Source organism: Varanus komodoensis, unplaced genomic scaffold, assembly GCF_004798865.1.
Source record: "Varanus komodoensis strain SLA01 unplaced genomic scaffold, ASM479886v1 scaffold1, whole genome shotgun sequence".
NCBI lineage: Eukaryota > Metazoa > Chordata > Lepidosauria > Squamata > Varanidae > Varanus > Varanus komodoensis.
This window is the reverse complement of record NW_025335268.1, coordinates 28,671,724-28,688,221: the sequence shown is the minus strand read 5'-3', so window position 1 is coordinate 28,688,221 and position 16,498 is coordinate 28,671,724. Positions and strand designations below refer to the sequence as shown.

Below are 16,498 nucleotides of genomic sequence, written 5' to 3'. Positions count from 1 at the left end.
TAATCCCTCGCCATTGGCTATGCTGGCTGGGACTTATGGGTGTTCTGTCTGAAGCACAGCAGGCTACATACCCAAAGTTAGGTTGACCTGTCAGTCCATTCAGCCCAGTGCTATCCCCTCTGGATGGTGGCTGCTATCTGGAATCTCAGCCAGGTGTATTCCTGAAGGTGCTCCCTAAAACCTTTTAAAACCAAAGATTCACCACCGATTCGACCTCGGTTCTCATGCCTTCCCCCTCTCAGCTGCCCTCCCCCAATTTACTTTCACATCTATAATAGCTTCAAATTCTGAGTGTCAGGGTTTTGCAAAGAAAAGATATCTGGAATATCATTAATAATATTTATTTTGGAAAAATATTTTAAAAATGAATTTCTTCATTAACAAAAACAGTAAAAAACCCTCAAATAACATTTTGCACAATATTCCATAAATACATTATATACAAAAAAAATATAGTCACATAGACCCGAAGTGCCTTTGTACATATTTACCAAAAAATTAAATTATAAAAAAGAAACATCACAAAATACTCAAGCTTTACAAATATCCTGAAAATAATTTTTTTACAGATTAAAAAAAATAACACACTTTTTCCCCACCTAGTAAAAACACATTTTAGTATAAAAAGGACAATAAAGGCAGTGTTTGTAGCTCTAATCCATGAAACGACTGGCTCATAAGAATCCAAAATATACACTTCAGGCAGTGCATGCTTCTTATGTCGGAAATTAAGTCCGTTCATTTAAATATATATAGAAAAAAAGCAACTGACCATAGTGCAATGATAAATATTCATAAAAGGCAGTGCAACAGGTATCTTTGAACACAGACCCTGGCCTAGTGTCCACCGTGTATTATTTGCAGTCACTTTTGCTAACTTCAGTAGAGAACCAGCTCAGCCTGAATTTAGTTTCTCAGCAGCAGTCAGTGAAGGAATCTTTCTCCCTTTCCTTGTTCAGCAGCATTCATTGGGGCATATCACCTTTGAAAATTGTTTCATAACAACAATTTTGCCATATCGCCTTTTCTCCTTTACACCTGCAAAGAATTGAAATTGGGATATGGGAGAGAGAGAAGAAGTCAGTTGAGGGATTGATGGCAGAAGGTGCAAAGGTCAAGTGCAGAGAGACCTGCTAATACAACACCCAGCACAGACAGCTGCTCATCTGATCAACTGCAGTAAGTAAAGAAAACTTTCCTTCAAACAAGCAAACTTTATGCAAGTTCATCCTCTCCATGAATGAATCCCGCCCCAACCCATCGCCTTTTATTCAGTATAAATAGCTACTTCCGCTTTCCCCATTGGATGCCCTGTAGACATTTGGGACTACATATCCCATCATTTTCAACCAACAGCCATGCTGGCTGGGGCTAATAGGAATTGAAGTCCAACACTTATGTGGGGTACTGAGTTGGAGAGGCTGGGTTACACAGATATGTACAGTGCAAGTGTAGTACAGATGGGCTGGTAATAATTTGTGGGCTTATTTGAAAGTCTGACTCATCCATCGTGTGAACAAGAGGCCCAGACTTTGCTAGAGAGTCATACACTGTGAACAACTATTCATGCAAAGTCTTGTCCAAGCTCACAAGAAGATTCTTCATGTCATATCTTCCTGAACCTCAAGGTTTCAGATATGGCAAGTTTCTCTTTTAACAGAATCATAACATTGACAGTGTATAGATCTAATCCAGTAGCCAATATAATAAACTGGAAACGGCACGAAACTTTTAAGTATCATGCAAGGCGGAGGCATAGACAAATTAAGAGAGAGCTTCCTAAGCACAGTTCCATGGACATTAACTCTGGAAGTGTCTTGCCACCTTTGGGTGAGCTCTGCTGACTTTGGAACAAAAATCAATGAACGATCCTCTAGACTCAAATTGGAAAGAACGACGTGAAGAATTGTGTCGCTTCAGAGAACAGAACATAAATGGTAAAGCATCATTTGTTAAAACAACACTCACACAAGATCCAATTTAACAGAATTAAGGTTGGCACTGTATAGATAAGCGAATGAAATCTGTCAGCTGACTGTCATTCACTTGGACACTGGGTCAACAGCTTTGTCTTCTGAATCTATTAGATAATGTACCAACCTCTGTTGCTATGATGCACTCATCTTTTTCTTCTGATATGACATACACCGACTGGTACTTTGTGTCTTTTGAAGTGGAATATACCGATTCTGGCCGTTTCCTTTCAGGTGTTTCACTGTAAACAAGAGGAAGCAGAGAAGAGAATGAGACGACGTCTTTGCGGCCCACTAGAACGAATTCCCCCACTTTGCCATTAAAAGACTGACACAGGCACCGCCATCGTCCTGCCAGGCCATTTGTCCACATACCTCTTTAGCTGTACTGCGTTTTTCTCTTCTGCTTCAGCATCATACGGTTCACGCTTCGCTTCACATCTGCTGTGCTCCTCTTTCACAGAGTCCTCATTCTTGAGTTCATGCACCAAATTGTAATCCACTGACGGATATCTGGCTTTATAGCCATTTTTGTCAGTGCTGTCACTGTGGAAGTCCACTTTCTTATTGGTGTTCTTAATCTGGGTGGCGCCAATGACGCTGATGGAAATGTCCTTCTCCCGCTGACAGTTGGCCAAGTTGTTCATGGTCTCGGTTTCACTTCTGCATCCCTCTGGCTGATGTTGCCTCTTCTGCATTTTCAGTCGGAAGCAGACAACAATGGCGGCACAGCCCAGCAAAAGCATGAGGACCAGAATAATGCCGGCACACACCGCAATCCAAGGGAACTGGGTACTCTGGCCTTCCGTGTACTTCTCAGTGATGTCTACAATGACTGGCCCCTGGGGTGGTTCAGGGAGCAAAAACTGGCAGTTGAGGCCCCCGTAGCCACGTGCGCACTCACACACGTAGCGGTTGTTCCTCTCATGGCAAGTTGCCCCATTATGACAAGGGCTGTGTTCACATTTGCTGACAGGAGTGCTACAGTTCTTTCCACTGTATCCCGGCGGGCAGGTGCAGGAATAAGCATTAACTCCATCTTGGCAGGTCCCACCATTTAAGCAAGGAAAGGAAGCACAGTCGTCCACATTGTCATCGCAGTGTCTTCCAGTGAAGCCTGCTTGACATTGGCATATGTAGGAGTTCCCAAGATCTACACACTGAGCTCCTGCATGACATTGAACAGGACATATGATAAACACGTGGACCGGGCATGTGAACAACAGTTTCACTTATTATCCATTACATTCGCATCCTACCTTTCCTCCAAATACTGTGCGGCATTTTCCTAGATCATCCTCACAAATGGGGATGGGCTACGAGGTAGATCAGACTGAGATGCAGCGACAGATGGCCCTGCTCACACTTCATAGCTACTTGGGGATCTGAATCTAGATATCCCAGGTCCAAGCTCAGCATTCTTAGCTACCTCTCAGCACATCTCTTTTGGTCCCTGCTGGCAGTATCCTTGAAACAGCACCATCAAGACCATTTTGCAGAGCAGATGCCTGAGAGCCTAGCAACAGATTGCTTTTGATGCTTGTGTAGTGTAGGGAAGCATAGAGCGCACTGCTATGCCCCTTTCCCTGCAGCCCCTCTGGGAGACAGAATAGCTTAGTGGTGGAGCATGTCCTTTGCATGAAGGAGGCTCCAAGTTCAATCCACAACTTCTCCAAAAACCCTGAAGAGCCATTTCTAGTCACAGTCAAGAAGACGCACACACACAATGAACACAACGAACTCAGTATAAGGCAGCTCCTACACTCTTATTGCCAAAGATCAGAGAGGAAAGAGTGCCAGACCATTCCGAAATACACATTTGGTGGACTGCTTTCAACAGACTGCCTGCTGAAGACCGCCAGAATCCAGGCTGTTAAAAGAACTCATCAACAGCACAGAATGGGCATCCTCTGCAGATTAGTTGCATGGGTTTTACCAGAACTAGTTTTCTGCATTTTAAAATGATGTTGGGGTTTGGATGGGAAGTCTGAAAGATTCTAATTGATGTATTGTATCCGGAGGGGTGGATCTTTTTTTTTTTTTTAAATTAATCATCTGCTGCCCTGAACCTACAGAAATGATAGCTTTACATTCTTCAGCAAACAAATAAGATGCTTTGCAGTCGCATGTGCCAGAGACATACTTGACCACAGCAGCACTTCTAAGATGGGTCTCCTGTCCAACAGTGAAAAGAATGTCCAAATCAGGCTGTGGCCTGAGAGCCAGACAACTGGCCTCATTTTTAAACAACTGCAACATCAAACTGGCCCAGGCCATTTCTTAAAACCTGAACCAGAATAAAATTTGAAGCATAATGATATACTATGTAATAAACATGCACTAAACTCAAACCAAAATGGATTACTTCTCTCCACTATCCCCAAATCATAGAAAAAGAAGCTATCTAAATGGTTCTCAAACTCATTTAGAAGAGCAAACCTGTTCTGCTGTCTGCATTTAGTCAACTGTTTGGGACAGGACTTGTATGTTGGAATGTGAGCCACTGCTTCAAGTGTCAGATTCTGAATCTAAGAGCTGAGCTCTAGGTGCCAAAGTGGAACGTCTTCCTAGACTCGGGGGCGTGTTCATTCTTTCTGCCATTATTACAGTGCTCTAGAGCTCCACAAGCAGAGACTCAGGGGTAAAAACTACTGGGCAATTGCTTACAACATGCTAGAATGAGATTTGCAGCTGGAAACTGGTAGGCAAATGCTGCATGTGAACAGAGGCTCAGATTTATTTTCCCCTGGTTTTTGCTATTATTAATAGCGGACCTGATTATTAGCAGACACAATCCAGTCCAGGTTCAGGACGCTGAAGTCCCTTTAACTGAACACATATACTGAATGGTGTTCAGCCTGTACAAGCAGACTGCATAAGCAGATGGCTCTCCAGCAGTTCTTAGACTCCACCTTCCATCAGCTTAAACCAACATGCCCAATGATCAGACATGATAGGAATGGTAGTCCAACAGCTGTTGGAGGACAATGGGTTCCACTTTGTCTAAGCTTTAAAAATGATCAGGTTTTCCTGTTTCTTATTTCCACTGACCATTTAGATTATGCATTTTATGCAACTTGGGCAGCAGGACTAAATCAGAGCACAGTTCTCACATTGTTTTCTGCGTTTGTAGCAAAAGCAATACAAAAACAAATGAGAAAGACTGAGGTACTGTTGTTTTTAAAGCCTTTTGACTCATTTTGACATCGAAGCAGTCCAGCTTTTCCTTTTTACATCCCTATTGGGTGGAGGGATGTGAAAAGGAAGTTGTGCCACATGCACAAAAACTCTCTTCTGTTTAAACCAACAAAATGAAAGAATCCTCTCTGTACATCTCAGGAAGATGATTAGAACGAGCCCTTCTGCCAGCTATGCTCAGTTTCTGTGTGTAAGGAGCTTTCACTTCTAGCCTGAAGCAGTCAAGTCCAAACGTGATTCAACTGGGAAGGGAAAAATGACTCATTGCATGACACTCTCGTAAGTGCAGGTTGTAGGAAAGAGCAGCGCTACCTGAGTTCATTGGGACATGCCTCCAAGCAAGTGTGGCTGGGGCTGCCACCCTACAAAGATGCTATCAGGTTCACCTGGCATTGCTCCACCCACCCATGAAAAGCACAGCTGCCTTGTCAGTCCAGAAAGGCCTGTGTAGAACCATACTGGAGCCTCCCCAGCAGCCGCTGGCAGCCTAGTGCCCCAAAGATGACTGGGACTCTTGGCAGTTGTTGTCCTACACATCTGGAAGGCACCGGGTAGGGGAAAGCTTCTCTAGAACTGTCCCATTAAAAGTGGCACGTGAATTCGGTCTGTACTCATTGTCCTGCGGCTGCTGTTCCTTTCAGAGGTGGCAGTGGAAACTCCTGATAGGATATCTATGGTGACTGTGCTTTTGATCCTGAGATGTTATTGATCTTGTGCGCAAGCCTCCCATTGGAAGGCACCTAGATAAGGCCCACAGAAGCCCACAGCTGGACTGTCTGCAAGCTCTCTGCCTGCTACACAAGCAAGCAGCAGCACGGAGGAATAAGGGCGTAAGGGACAGCTGCGGCTGGAGGCAGAAGCGGTGAGAAGCTGGCACGCTGAGGAAGGGGCCTCCAAGACCTGGAGCCGGCACTCAGCCTCAATGTCCTTTGGAAAGGTGGGGTATAAATCGCACAATTCCTTTTGGAATTCTTGAAGTCAGCACAAAAATGTTACCCAAAGTAATGCCGCTCCCCGTTCAAAAATGCCAAGCCAAAATTCACCCATTATGTAAATGCAGGCCATTATGGCTGTTTGTGCCTTTTATTTTGCTGACCTGCAAAATCCAACAAAAGCCTGCAGTTCTTGGCACACTTCAGAGTAAGCAAGCCCCTTCCCCAGGAACAAAGTGGGTCTTCCTTCTGAATTAGAATGGGCAGGCTCAGGCTGCACACCCATCCAACCAAAGCCAGTGAGACTTAGCACTGGATTCTGGTGGGAATTTACTCTTTCACCATGCAAATAAGCTCCGCATTGCAGAACATCACATGAACTGCACTGAGAAGTTCATTCACTTCCCCATCAAGTTAAAGAGACACCAGTGGGAAGTTCATGCACTTCTCCCTGAAAGTCATGGGCAACTCATGGGCTGAGTCAAGCACTGGTTTTGCTTACCATTAGCACAGGGACTGGAACCGCAGTAGTCAATTTTCTTTTCGCAGTTAAATCCAGAGTAACCTACTGGGCAGCGGCAGCTGTATCCCCCTTCTGGGTTGTCTGTACATCGCCCTCCATTGAAGCATGGTCCATCAGCACAAGTCATTGCACCCAGCTCACAGTTTTTGCCATAGAAGCCGGGCGGGCAGGTACAGGAATAGCTGTTTTCAAGATCCTACCCATGAGAAAAGCATGGAATACTCAGTGACTGCAAACAAGTCTTCAGACAATTCAAAAATAATATTTTAAAAGAATGACATGATTTTCAAAGCAAAAGAAAGGGGAAACTTACAGTGCAGCTTCCTCCATTCTTGCAAGGACTGGCATCACATTCATTGATTTCAATCTCACAGTTGGAACCAGTATATCCAGGCCGGCAAGAACAGGTGTAGCTCCCTTGGCCAGTGTTGGTACAAGTGGCACCATTCTTGCAAGGCTTGTGGTGAGTACAGTAATTGAGATCTATGGAAGAAGCACACAGGAGGGGAATCTGTAAGGACGCGTATGATTCTGCAAAGGCATTGCATGGCTTAGAAAGAGACAGATCTCTGAAGACTTAACAGTAAAAGAACTTACCCTGGTTACAGAAAAGACCGCCCCAACCTTCCTGGCAGTTGCATTGCCAAGGCTGTTGACAGGTACCATGAAGGCAACCTGGGTACCGGATGCATTCATCACAGTAGCGTCCTTGCCAACCTACTCGGCACCTGTGAAAATTACAAGAACAATTAGCACAGGAAATCCTACCATAAACTGCAAGGTCACTGAACACACACAAAGCCAGAAAATCAAGCTCCCTTAGAGATCAACAAAGTCATAAGCCTACACTAAACGACTTCGTTAACTTCAGATGCTTCTTTACCGCAATACAGAACTTTATATTCCATTCTTAAATAAGTTATCAAGCTCTTTGATTTAAGTGTACCTATTTCTGGACACAGGTGCTTCTGCTGACTTTGCTAACCAATCCTTCTGTCAAGAAATTCAGAGCAGTAGTACTATTTAATCTTTACAGCAACCCTGGCTATGCTGAGAGCTTGAGAGAGTAACTTCCAGAGGACCACATGTTTTCACAGCCTTAGACCTACATTTCCCTGTTCCAAATATGACACTCTTCTCTCCTATATTACAATACATTGACTCGACTCTTGATTTGGTCACAGTAGTAACAACCCACACACTCAGGCTACTGCCTAATTATGTCATTCAATTAGTTGCAGAGACCCTCACAATTTTGCATGGCTTCCGAACAAGAGGGACGGAGCACTTATGATGCTTGAAAGCCTGTGCACTCTTACTAGGGCAGCCTTCCCCAACCTGATGCCATTTGGATGTGGATAACAACCCCCATCATCCCCAACCAGCATAGCCACCACTTCTGAAGGACTCCAGGCTAGTGGCGACTGTACTGTACTTGTAAGCCCCACTGAATGCTTACTTCCAAATAAACATGAACAAGTTGGAGGTATTATGCTGAGACCCACAGCCAATGCCATGTTTTCTGGGTTGATGTTTTGACTAAGGTACTGTTTGGCTTTCTTGTGCAACCAGCCAGTGGGAAGCACAGAGTTTCAAAATCATCCACCCAGGATTCTCAGACTGAGTTTCCAAACAGAAGGACTTGTGGGGAGAAAGTTCTAGAAACTTACTTGCATTCTCCAGGTTTGTCACAAAATCCATGCTGCTCATCACAACCAGGCAAGCAAATTGCTGCAAAACAAAAGGAAAAAGGAGATTACAGATTTAGATCTGTATATACATACTCAGAAACACACACACACACAAGTACACAGATGCCCTTTGGAGTCTTGTGGGATTGGCTAAAACTCCTTTTCACTGCAAGTCAAGCTGGCAACAGCAGCTGAACTAATCTCTGGAGTTTGAGAGGAGTATTGATCTCGTTTAGTAACTGGGGGCCCTTTACTTATCGCCAGGGATGAACATTCCTCTTAATACAGTCGCACACGGACAAAAAGAGAGCTCACAATTGCTCCCTTCGTCACAGCTCTCATCCGCCTTTTCTTCCCAGGAAGGGTCAGAAGTCCTCGTCTTCCCCCACCCCCCAGTCCCCCAATTCTATGCACACTGCTCCTCCTCTTGCTCTCCTCAGAACGGGGGGGGGGGGTGCATGCATGCAGATAAGGGTGGACAGCTGGTGTGCAGGGTGCCAGCCAGGACAGCTGCTCTATTGTCTATTCTCTCTCAGCAGCTGCACCACTGCAACAATACCCCCAACCCCGCACAGCCAATCAGGGCCGAGATGGGCTTCCTCGGCAGCCTATCCCAGTCCAGATCTAATCTATGGCACGCGCGTGATTTTTCTGGAAAGGAAAGGGGGGGAATGACTTTTTTTTCTTATTCAAATTAATAAGTCTAAAGTTCTTTCACACACACCCCAAAAAAGGAGGAGGGGGCTGGGGAGCACAGACAGAAGTAAAGAGGTAAGCAGGCCAGCAGGGCGGGACGGAAGACTTCTGCTCATTACTTTGCTTGGTTATGGAACTCATTAAGCAGGCCTTGCAAGTTTTAATTCAACAAAGCGAGCCAGAGACACAATGACAAGCCCCCTCCCCACCCCACAAGAAGGAGAAACAGAAGACAAGGAAAAGCCGGACTGATAATCAGATTGTCTAAAGGGAAAAAAAGGAGGGGAAGTGGACTGAATGGGGGCAAGTGTGTAGATCAGGCAAGCCTACCCAAAAAAAAAAAAAAAACTTTTTGGCTTGGCTTTCAGAGTGACATCATTTTCCCCCTGTCAAAAAAATGCACCGTATATTCTAACAGCTTGCTCATAAAACACTCAGAGTTAGAAAAGACAGGGAGAGAGAAAAAGGACAAATAATATAAAGGGGGCCTATACTACTAGTCGCTTCAGAAAGCAATAAAGAAGTCAAAGTGAATCCTTCCTTTTAACCCATTTCAAGAAATACATTATTTCCATTCTCTTCTAAGTATAAAGCAGAGGGAGCAGCAGGCTGAACACTATCGTGGAAAGTGTGAGCCCTCCATGAGCTACGCTACCTCGAGCCACAAGCTCTCTCGGCCAGGGCCCAGATACCAGGCCTGTGTGACGTCAGTCCCTCTAACTTAACACACGCACCAAATAGCAAGGACATGTGACATATCATAATGGCCGAAGAGCCACTTCAGGCACACCCAAGCAATTAGGCATGCTCAGTGGAGAAGTTTTACTTTGCCTTTTCTTTCCATGACGGACCTCCATGCTATACCAGAAGGATCGCAAGTGGCTTAACATCCAGGCATGGGCATGCTGTTTGGAAGGTGCCCACTGGGCATGAGGAACTCATCGTGAAATCCTCTGGGCCTCAGGCAGTGCTTGCTACAGCCCCGGCATTTCAGGCCTCGTGACCCACCCTGTCTTGTTAGTTTGTGTGGCTACATTAAAGGTCTTTTGCTAGACTATCAAGACTTTGCAAGCTTATGTTCAGATATGGCACCACACTGCACCCAGCATGTATGTGGATGTGCGGCCAGAGAGTGGCACGATATGTTCACAGTCAGCTTCATCCTCCCTTGAACTGATGATAGAATGAAAGTTCCCATCTTCCCCAGCCAATGTGGCTGTTGAGGATCATGAGAATAGTAGTCCAACAAATCCAGAGGGCACCAGGATAGGGTAGGCTGGTCTAGTTTATTTGATACCTTTCCTCATTCCTCTTCCTTCCAGTATCATTGTCACTACTAGAATCAATTAGATTACCAGAACTGCCACTAAGTATTCAAGTGGAATTCTAGAAAACTTAACAAAATAAAACTTTTCTCACTTTGGGGAAGTGGCGCAATTCAGATTCCAATGAAGTCAAGGGCAAAACTTGTCTTTACGGGATGAGTTGCACTTTCATTCCAACAACTCAACCAGTTTCAATACTCTCCTTGTGTTCCCATGCGAATTTTTTTCTCCCTCTCCTCCCCAGAGTAACTTATGCTCACTTAGTCTTTTGAACATGAGGGCATTCATCAAGAACTTGAAGTTGCTAAGTGGAGCAAGAGCAACAGCAAAAGGATCTGCGTTAGACGTAAGAAAAATATCCAAATTCTCTATCTGGGCAATACTGTTATTAGGCTACCCAAAATGTCACAATACAGTGTGCAAGTCCTGAGTTCTGCAGAACTCTTCATCAGGTGGTAAACAAGACCAAGTGTGTATTTCAAAGAGGTGGGGGAGAAAAGAAAAAAGACCGGCTGGGACTGAAGCTATGGAAAAGTCACAGCTCCAGTGCCCATCCATTTGCTTCCATCCCACTCCCTGCAAGCCTCTTCACCTTGTTTTATCTACCATCTGATGACGAACCTGAGAGCTTGCACAGTATTTCAGGACAATTTGAGTAATTGTCTCAAAACTAATAAAGGAATTATTCCAGTAATGGATTTTGAAAGAGCAGGCGTGGAATTGAATGGCTTCTGGAAATATTTCAACATTTGGGGTTTTGCTGCGTTTTTAACACAGATCAAGATTTTAGAGTCTGATGGAACAGAATGCCCAATCAGAGCTGGAAGTGTTTGTGCAAAGCCTGGCTTAATAGATCTGGCACATGATGTCACTGTGTTCCTCATGTAGGACATTAAGAGGAAAAATACCTTGCTCTGCTAATAAAACAAGCACCTGGTTGGAAGAACAAAATGTATTTAAGGAACAATCCTGTGCAAATTTAGACCAAAAAAAAGGCATGGGTGGAGCATGCTGGGAGTTTTTTCAATCTAAGCTTGCATAAGATCACCTCTTAGGCTGGTAAATAGTGATCCAGCTATTCAGCTAATTTGGTTGCTGTGATCACCATGAATGCTCCATAGATAAGCAAGAGCATTGGCTAGACACATTTGAATTACTGGTTAAGCATCATGTACTGTGCAGGAATTTTTAAGACTGAATACATCTCAGCATGTATTACAGAGCAATTTTACACATATTTACTCAGAATCAAGACCTCTGTTCAAGGGACCTTTGATTCTAAGGAATGTATTTAGGATTGCTCTATAATCCACAGTTACAATCTGAGCTGTTTACTTTTTAGACTTGGACAATTCTTTATATTTTTGAGTATGGCAAATGTTGTTGAAAGATTGCGCTTTCTATCAGACCAACTAATTTGGTTTAAGGGTTTGTTCAGACTTCCTGAGAGCTCCTGTTGCACCAATTAAGAGATCATTCATTTGTTGAAGGGGAGGGATTCCTTCTGTCCCTCAAAAAAAAGAAATGTTCTTTTCAGGAACACAGTTCACAAAAGACAATATCGCACTTAGGTCAGGATCTTGGATTCTGAACTGAGGGGTGGGTGGGAGTGCCAGTTGCAAAGGATTTAATCCTGCAAATGTAAAGCATTTGCAAGTTCCACTGTTGGCCGGATCAAGCCCAGTTTAGTTAAATGATGCAGGAGCTTGCAGCTTCCCATGCTCAAGGTGAAACTGTCAACCTATGATATAAACATGAATTTAGCCCTGCTTCTATTATTATCACCACCAGGTTCTCTTGCTCTTTTTCAAGGTACAAAGTATTTTGCCATTCTCAATAAATGGGACTGGATCCTTGCCTCATTTCTTACTTAAGGAATGACAGGTTTGGGATTTCATTACATAAGTGTTGGCATGCTGCTTTTCACTCTCTTTCATGACTCAGTCTTACACATGGAGTGTAACAAACAGAGGCTGTCTACTGTTTCCACTCTTTACCTCTGCTCTGTGTCTGAGTAAGAGCAAAGAGCCCTGGCAGGACATGAGAAAGGCAGATGAGATTTCCACTCTGGACACTCACCTTCAGTGCAGTACTGTCCCTTCCACCCTGGATTGCAGACTTTCTCTCCTCGCTCCCCACAAGTGAAGTGGCCAAAGGCATCATCCCTGGGCCGACAGAAGACAGAGCAGCCTTCCCCATAGTAGTGCTCATCACATACGAAACGGTAGGAATACTTGAGGTCAGTGCGGCCACTGCTGTGCAGGTCCTGGGACCATTCTTCCCCAACAGTCAAATGTCTCTGGGTAGCCAGGCGGCTAATGAGACGCTCTGGGTTCTCTGCAGAGGAGTGACAGAGAGAGGAAAGGCAATGCAGTTAATTAAATGGAAAGGCTGAGTGGTGTAAAGGAGATCTGAAGGAGGGAGGGTTGAAAGCAGGTGAGCAAAAGCCATGTGTTCCCTTTGGGCACTCAGATCCTGAACAGGAGTAGCAGTGTTGCATTGATTCCAACAAATGCCTTGAGAATGAAGACACAACTGGCTAGCTAAGAGAAAGACAGGGAAACCTCAAATGCAGTGGCTCTGCACCTAACAGCCAGCTGGAGAGCCGCTTACCTGTGTTCAGGTCGTCAGGGGAGTCGGTGTGCAGTGCTTCAATGATGAGAGAGAAAGTGCCCTGGAAAATAAGATTTCAAAAGAACATGGAGAAACAATGAGAGCAAATGTCTACAGTCAGCAGAATAACACGATCAGAGCCGCCGCAACAGGAATCTGTGTGCCCAGCCAGCCTGACTCTCTGATCCCCTGACTCCGGACTGTTTTCACTTTCCTCAAGGAAATGGCAACACTTTTTTGAAAGGTTGCTTCCTGGCCTGTTTTTTCAGCCTGTTCGTACAGGATGCGGTGTTAAAAAGGAGCAGGGAGGGGAAAGGGCAGGGGAGGGATGAGGAGAGCTGTTGTTGCCAGTCTTCCCACTTGGGCTTTGCCTCCCAGCTTTGCAAGCTGGAGAGGTCCGGCGAAGGGGAAACGGAGCCTTCGGGAATTGCAGGCACGGCTGACAATGACACTGCCATTTCCATAATGGGAAGACAAGGGGAATGGGAGCACAATGAAGCATGCTCAGCCAGCACTGCTATCATCCGCCCCTTCAGCTGACTGGCTGAGGCTACTAATGAGAAGCAAGCGGGCTGCCACCAGGCTTTGCTAGATCAGAGCTGCACACAGCCAGGAACTCTTTCTGGAGCAACATCTCTCCTCTGAAGGCAGAGCTTCGCACAGACGTTATGTGGTCTGGACTACAGCTGCCAACATTCCTGACCACTGGCCATGCTGGCTGGGGCTGATGGCATGGGATTCCAAAACTTGAGGAGGGCACCAGACTGGCGAAGGCTGGGGTAAAGCATGGCAACGTTCCAGACTCAGCCATTCATCTTCCATTGGAAGACGTGAGGGTAACCTTAATTCTCCATGGCCTTCATCTCTACCCACTGGAAGGTCTTGGAAAGGACAAGTGCAAACCTCTAGCTGGGGAAGGGGCAGAGAAACCGGGATTTGTGTTTAGTTCATTACCATTTCCCCTTTCAATCCATGCAGTGCTCAAGTCATGTTGAGAAGCATGCACTTGTTCCATTCTAGCAGCATTCCTCTGCTTGGTGACTCCCAGACCTATTGGACTACAGCTTCCATGCAGGCTGCTGTTGTAGTCCAACAGATCTGGGAAGCACCAGATGAGCAAGGCCATACTGTGTTATCCAAGGGGTGTTAATGAGAACACATGCAACACACTTTTACATGACTGGACATGATGAGAATCAGGAGAAACATTAACTCCTGATTCTCATGGAACCCATGACCTTCCCCAAACAAACAACATGCACATTCTAAAGCCACAATCAGAAGCCCACACCCGGTTTTCACTCCCGTTAAATTTGCACCAGAGTGATTAAACTGTGTTTTGCACAAACACACACTTCACCACAGCCCCATTCTTCTGGTCCATGCAGGTGGGGCTATGAACCTCAATTAGCTAACCTGGAATCCTAAGAAACATATTTTTAAGGATGGAGTGGCCAATCGCCCTCTACAATATGGCCCCAGAACCAAAGAGGTGTAGCTATTCCAGAAATAGAAGTGATATCAACTCTGCCTGAAAAAACAACTGCAGGGTGACAAAGGTGTACCAAGGCTCTGGAAACCTTCCCAATTGTGTTACTCAGTTTTCTAAGGCAATACACGGGGGAATTCCCATTAACTACCAGGACTGCGATTAAATCCTGCCTGGTCCTGGGTGTGTGCCTGCCACCCAAACGGGACCCCCCACCTCACTGGGGCCCGGGCAGCTTACCGGCCAGGTGAAGCCAAAGGGGAAGCGGATGGGGTTGCTGAAGGAGGGGTCGCTGCTGCTGGCCGCGTTGTCCGGGACGCTGAAGGAATTGGCTCCGAGCACCGGGGTGATGGCGCTGCCGTAGGTGCAAGGCGGCTCCGGGGACACGCTGGCTTGGTAGTGCTTGAGGCACACGCGGAAGAAGGTCTTGCAGTCGCACTGCTGCAGCCCGGCCGCGACCACGCCGCCGCCGCCGCCGCTGGGGCTGGCCGAGCCGAGGCCCTCCCGGCAGCAGTTGCGGTTGCCCACAAGCCCCTTCTTGTTGACAAACTCCTGCAGCTTCAGCTCGAACACGCCGGAGCTCCAGACCTGCATGGGAGAGGAAGACGACGCGCCGTTAGGGGCTCGACCCGGGACAAGGCAGGGGAAACGCGGCCGGCACTTCGGCGACCGGGGCGCTATGGCCAGGAGGGGGCGGGGCGCGCCGATCAATGGGACCTCTCCTGCCGCCGATTTCAAGCCGAACGGCGGAGCCTGCTGCCGCAGCCGCCGCCGCGTTCGCTCAGCCCGCTTCCCGTTCAGCAGAATGGCCCCCACCGCGCCCCACCCCACCCCACCCCGCTCCCGCCGAGCCGAACCCAGCGGCGGAACCGTCAACAGCGACGCTTCCCCTCCTTGGTTAGAAACAGGGCACCGCGCGACGCTCCCACAGGGGGCAACTGCGACGAGGAGTCCCCGTGCCGCCGCCCCCTCAGACGCCGAGTTCCTCTGATGCTTGGACAAGCGAGCGATCAGTCGCCGCAGCCACCCTCCGCGCGTGCATGCACGGGTGCGTGCGTGTGCATGCAGACGCACATTACACGCTGTCTTCCTCCAACGCGGGCGCCGGCTGGGGGGTGGGGGGCAGCAAGACAGGGATCAAAGACACGCAACTCTGCTTTTGCGCTTCGCTTCAGAAGCCCTCCCCAACCGTCGCCCAGATCGGAGGAAGCGCTTCAACTTTCCCAGGGAGGTGCACCAACTTCCATCGGTGATGGCTCGTGCAATTCCGGAGCCCTGTTCACACACACAGCACAGATGCTTACCTGGCAAGGAAACTGAAGCACGCAAAAGACGACTAGAGTCAACGTGGACTGTCCTCCCATTTTGAGGGGGTGTTGTTGGGGGGGAAAGAGATTTGGGTTTCTTTTCTTCTTGCCCCTTTCAGAAAGAGCCAAACAAAACGGACGTCTGTCAATAAGGTTTGGCAGGAGAATTCGCTTCTCCGAGCCTGGCCGGGGGGGAATCGGAATGAAGATTTATTAGATTCGAGTCTCGCTCGCTCGCTCCCGTCTCTCTCTCTCTCTCTCTCTTTCCGTCGATGCGGTTTTAGATACGCCCTTTGGATGACTGACAGCTCTTTGGGAGGCGATTGTTTTGAAGATGAATTAGTCTCAAGGAACAACTTCTACCCTCCTCTTGGCTCTTTTCTTCCCGGCTGCAGTTCTTCGGCCGCGTCCTTGCGCTTCGCTCTCTCTTGCTCCCAACCAAGGAAAAGCAGAGAAAAGCCACTTAATTCCCAGAGGCAGAGAAAAGGCTTCCCAAAGTAGATTAAAATAATCAACGAGCTGGCAATCCCTCGGGGGACGACGTGGAGATAATTCCCGATGGCTTCAGGCGAAGAGGGCGAGCGAGGTTCCCCTCCCTTTCTTAGAGATCGGGAGAGAGAGAAAGAGAGAGACCTGGCGTGCGGGCGGTTAGCTTTGCAGCGGGGCTGGTGGTTGTCACGCCGTCTCCAAATCCCGCAGGGTTTGCTGATCGCCACTTGCTGCCAGTGAACCCCGATCGGTCTGTTTTTGT

The 16,498-nt window shown here is 47.0% G+C and overlaps 1 protein-coding gene across 1 annotated transcript; it reads right to left on the bottom strand.

Annotated features, from left to right (window-relative positions):
• Positions 1-405: 405 nt before the first annotated feature.
• Positions 406-15,804, bottom strand: DLL1 (delta like canonical Notch ligand 1). Its single transcript, XM_044448639.1, has 11 exons — positions 15,745-15,804; positions 14,681-15,028; positions 12,952-13,012; positions 12,418-12,675; positions 8,297-8,357; positions 7,224-7,354; positions 6,940-7,109; positions 6,606-6,822; positions 2,349-3,141; positions 2,101-2,215; positions 406-1,038 (listed from the first exon to the last, which is right to left on the bottom strand). Exons 1-11 carry the CDS (start codon positions 15,802-15,804, stop codon positions 1,033-1,035), a joined length of 2,220 nt encoding a protein of 739 aa, XP_044304574.1. The 3' UTR covers positions 406-1,032.
• Positions 15,805-16,498: the final 694 nt, after the last annotated feature.

Bases quoted from the DNA above. Each gene is read 5' to 3' on its own strand.
- DLL1 (XM_044448639.1), bottom strand. From the start codon at position 15,804: ATGGGAGGACAGTCCACGTTGACTCTAGTCGTCTTTTGCGTGCTTCAG. The intron at 15,029-15,744 runs GTAAGCATCTGT...TCTCCCATGCAG, and splicing joins TGCTTCAGTTTCCTTGCCAG to GTCTGGAGCTCCGGCGTGTT. The intron at 12,676-12,951 runs GTAAGCGGCTCT...ACTCCTCTGCAG, and splicing joins CCCTGACGACCTGAACACAG to AGAACCCAGAGCGTCTCATT.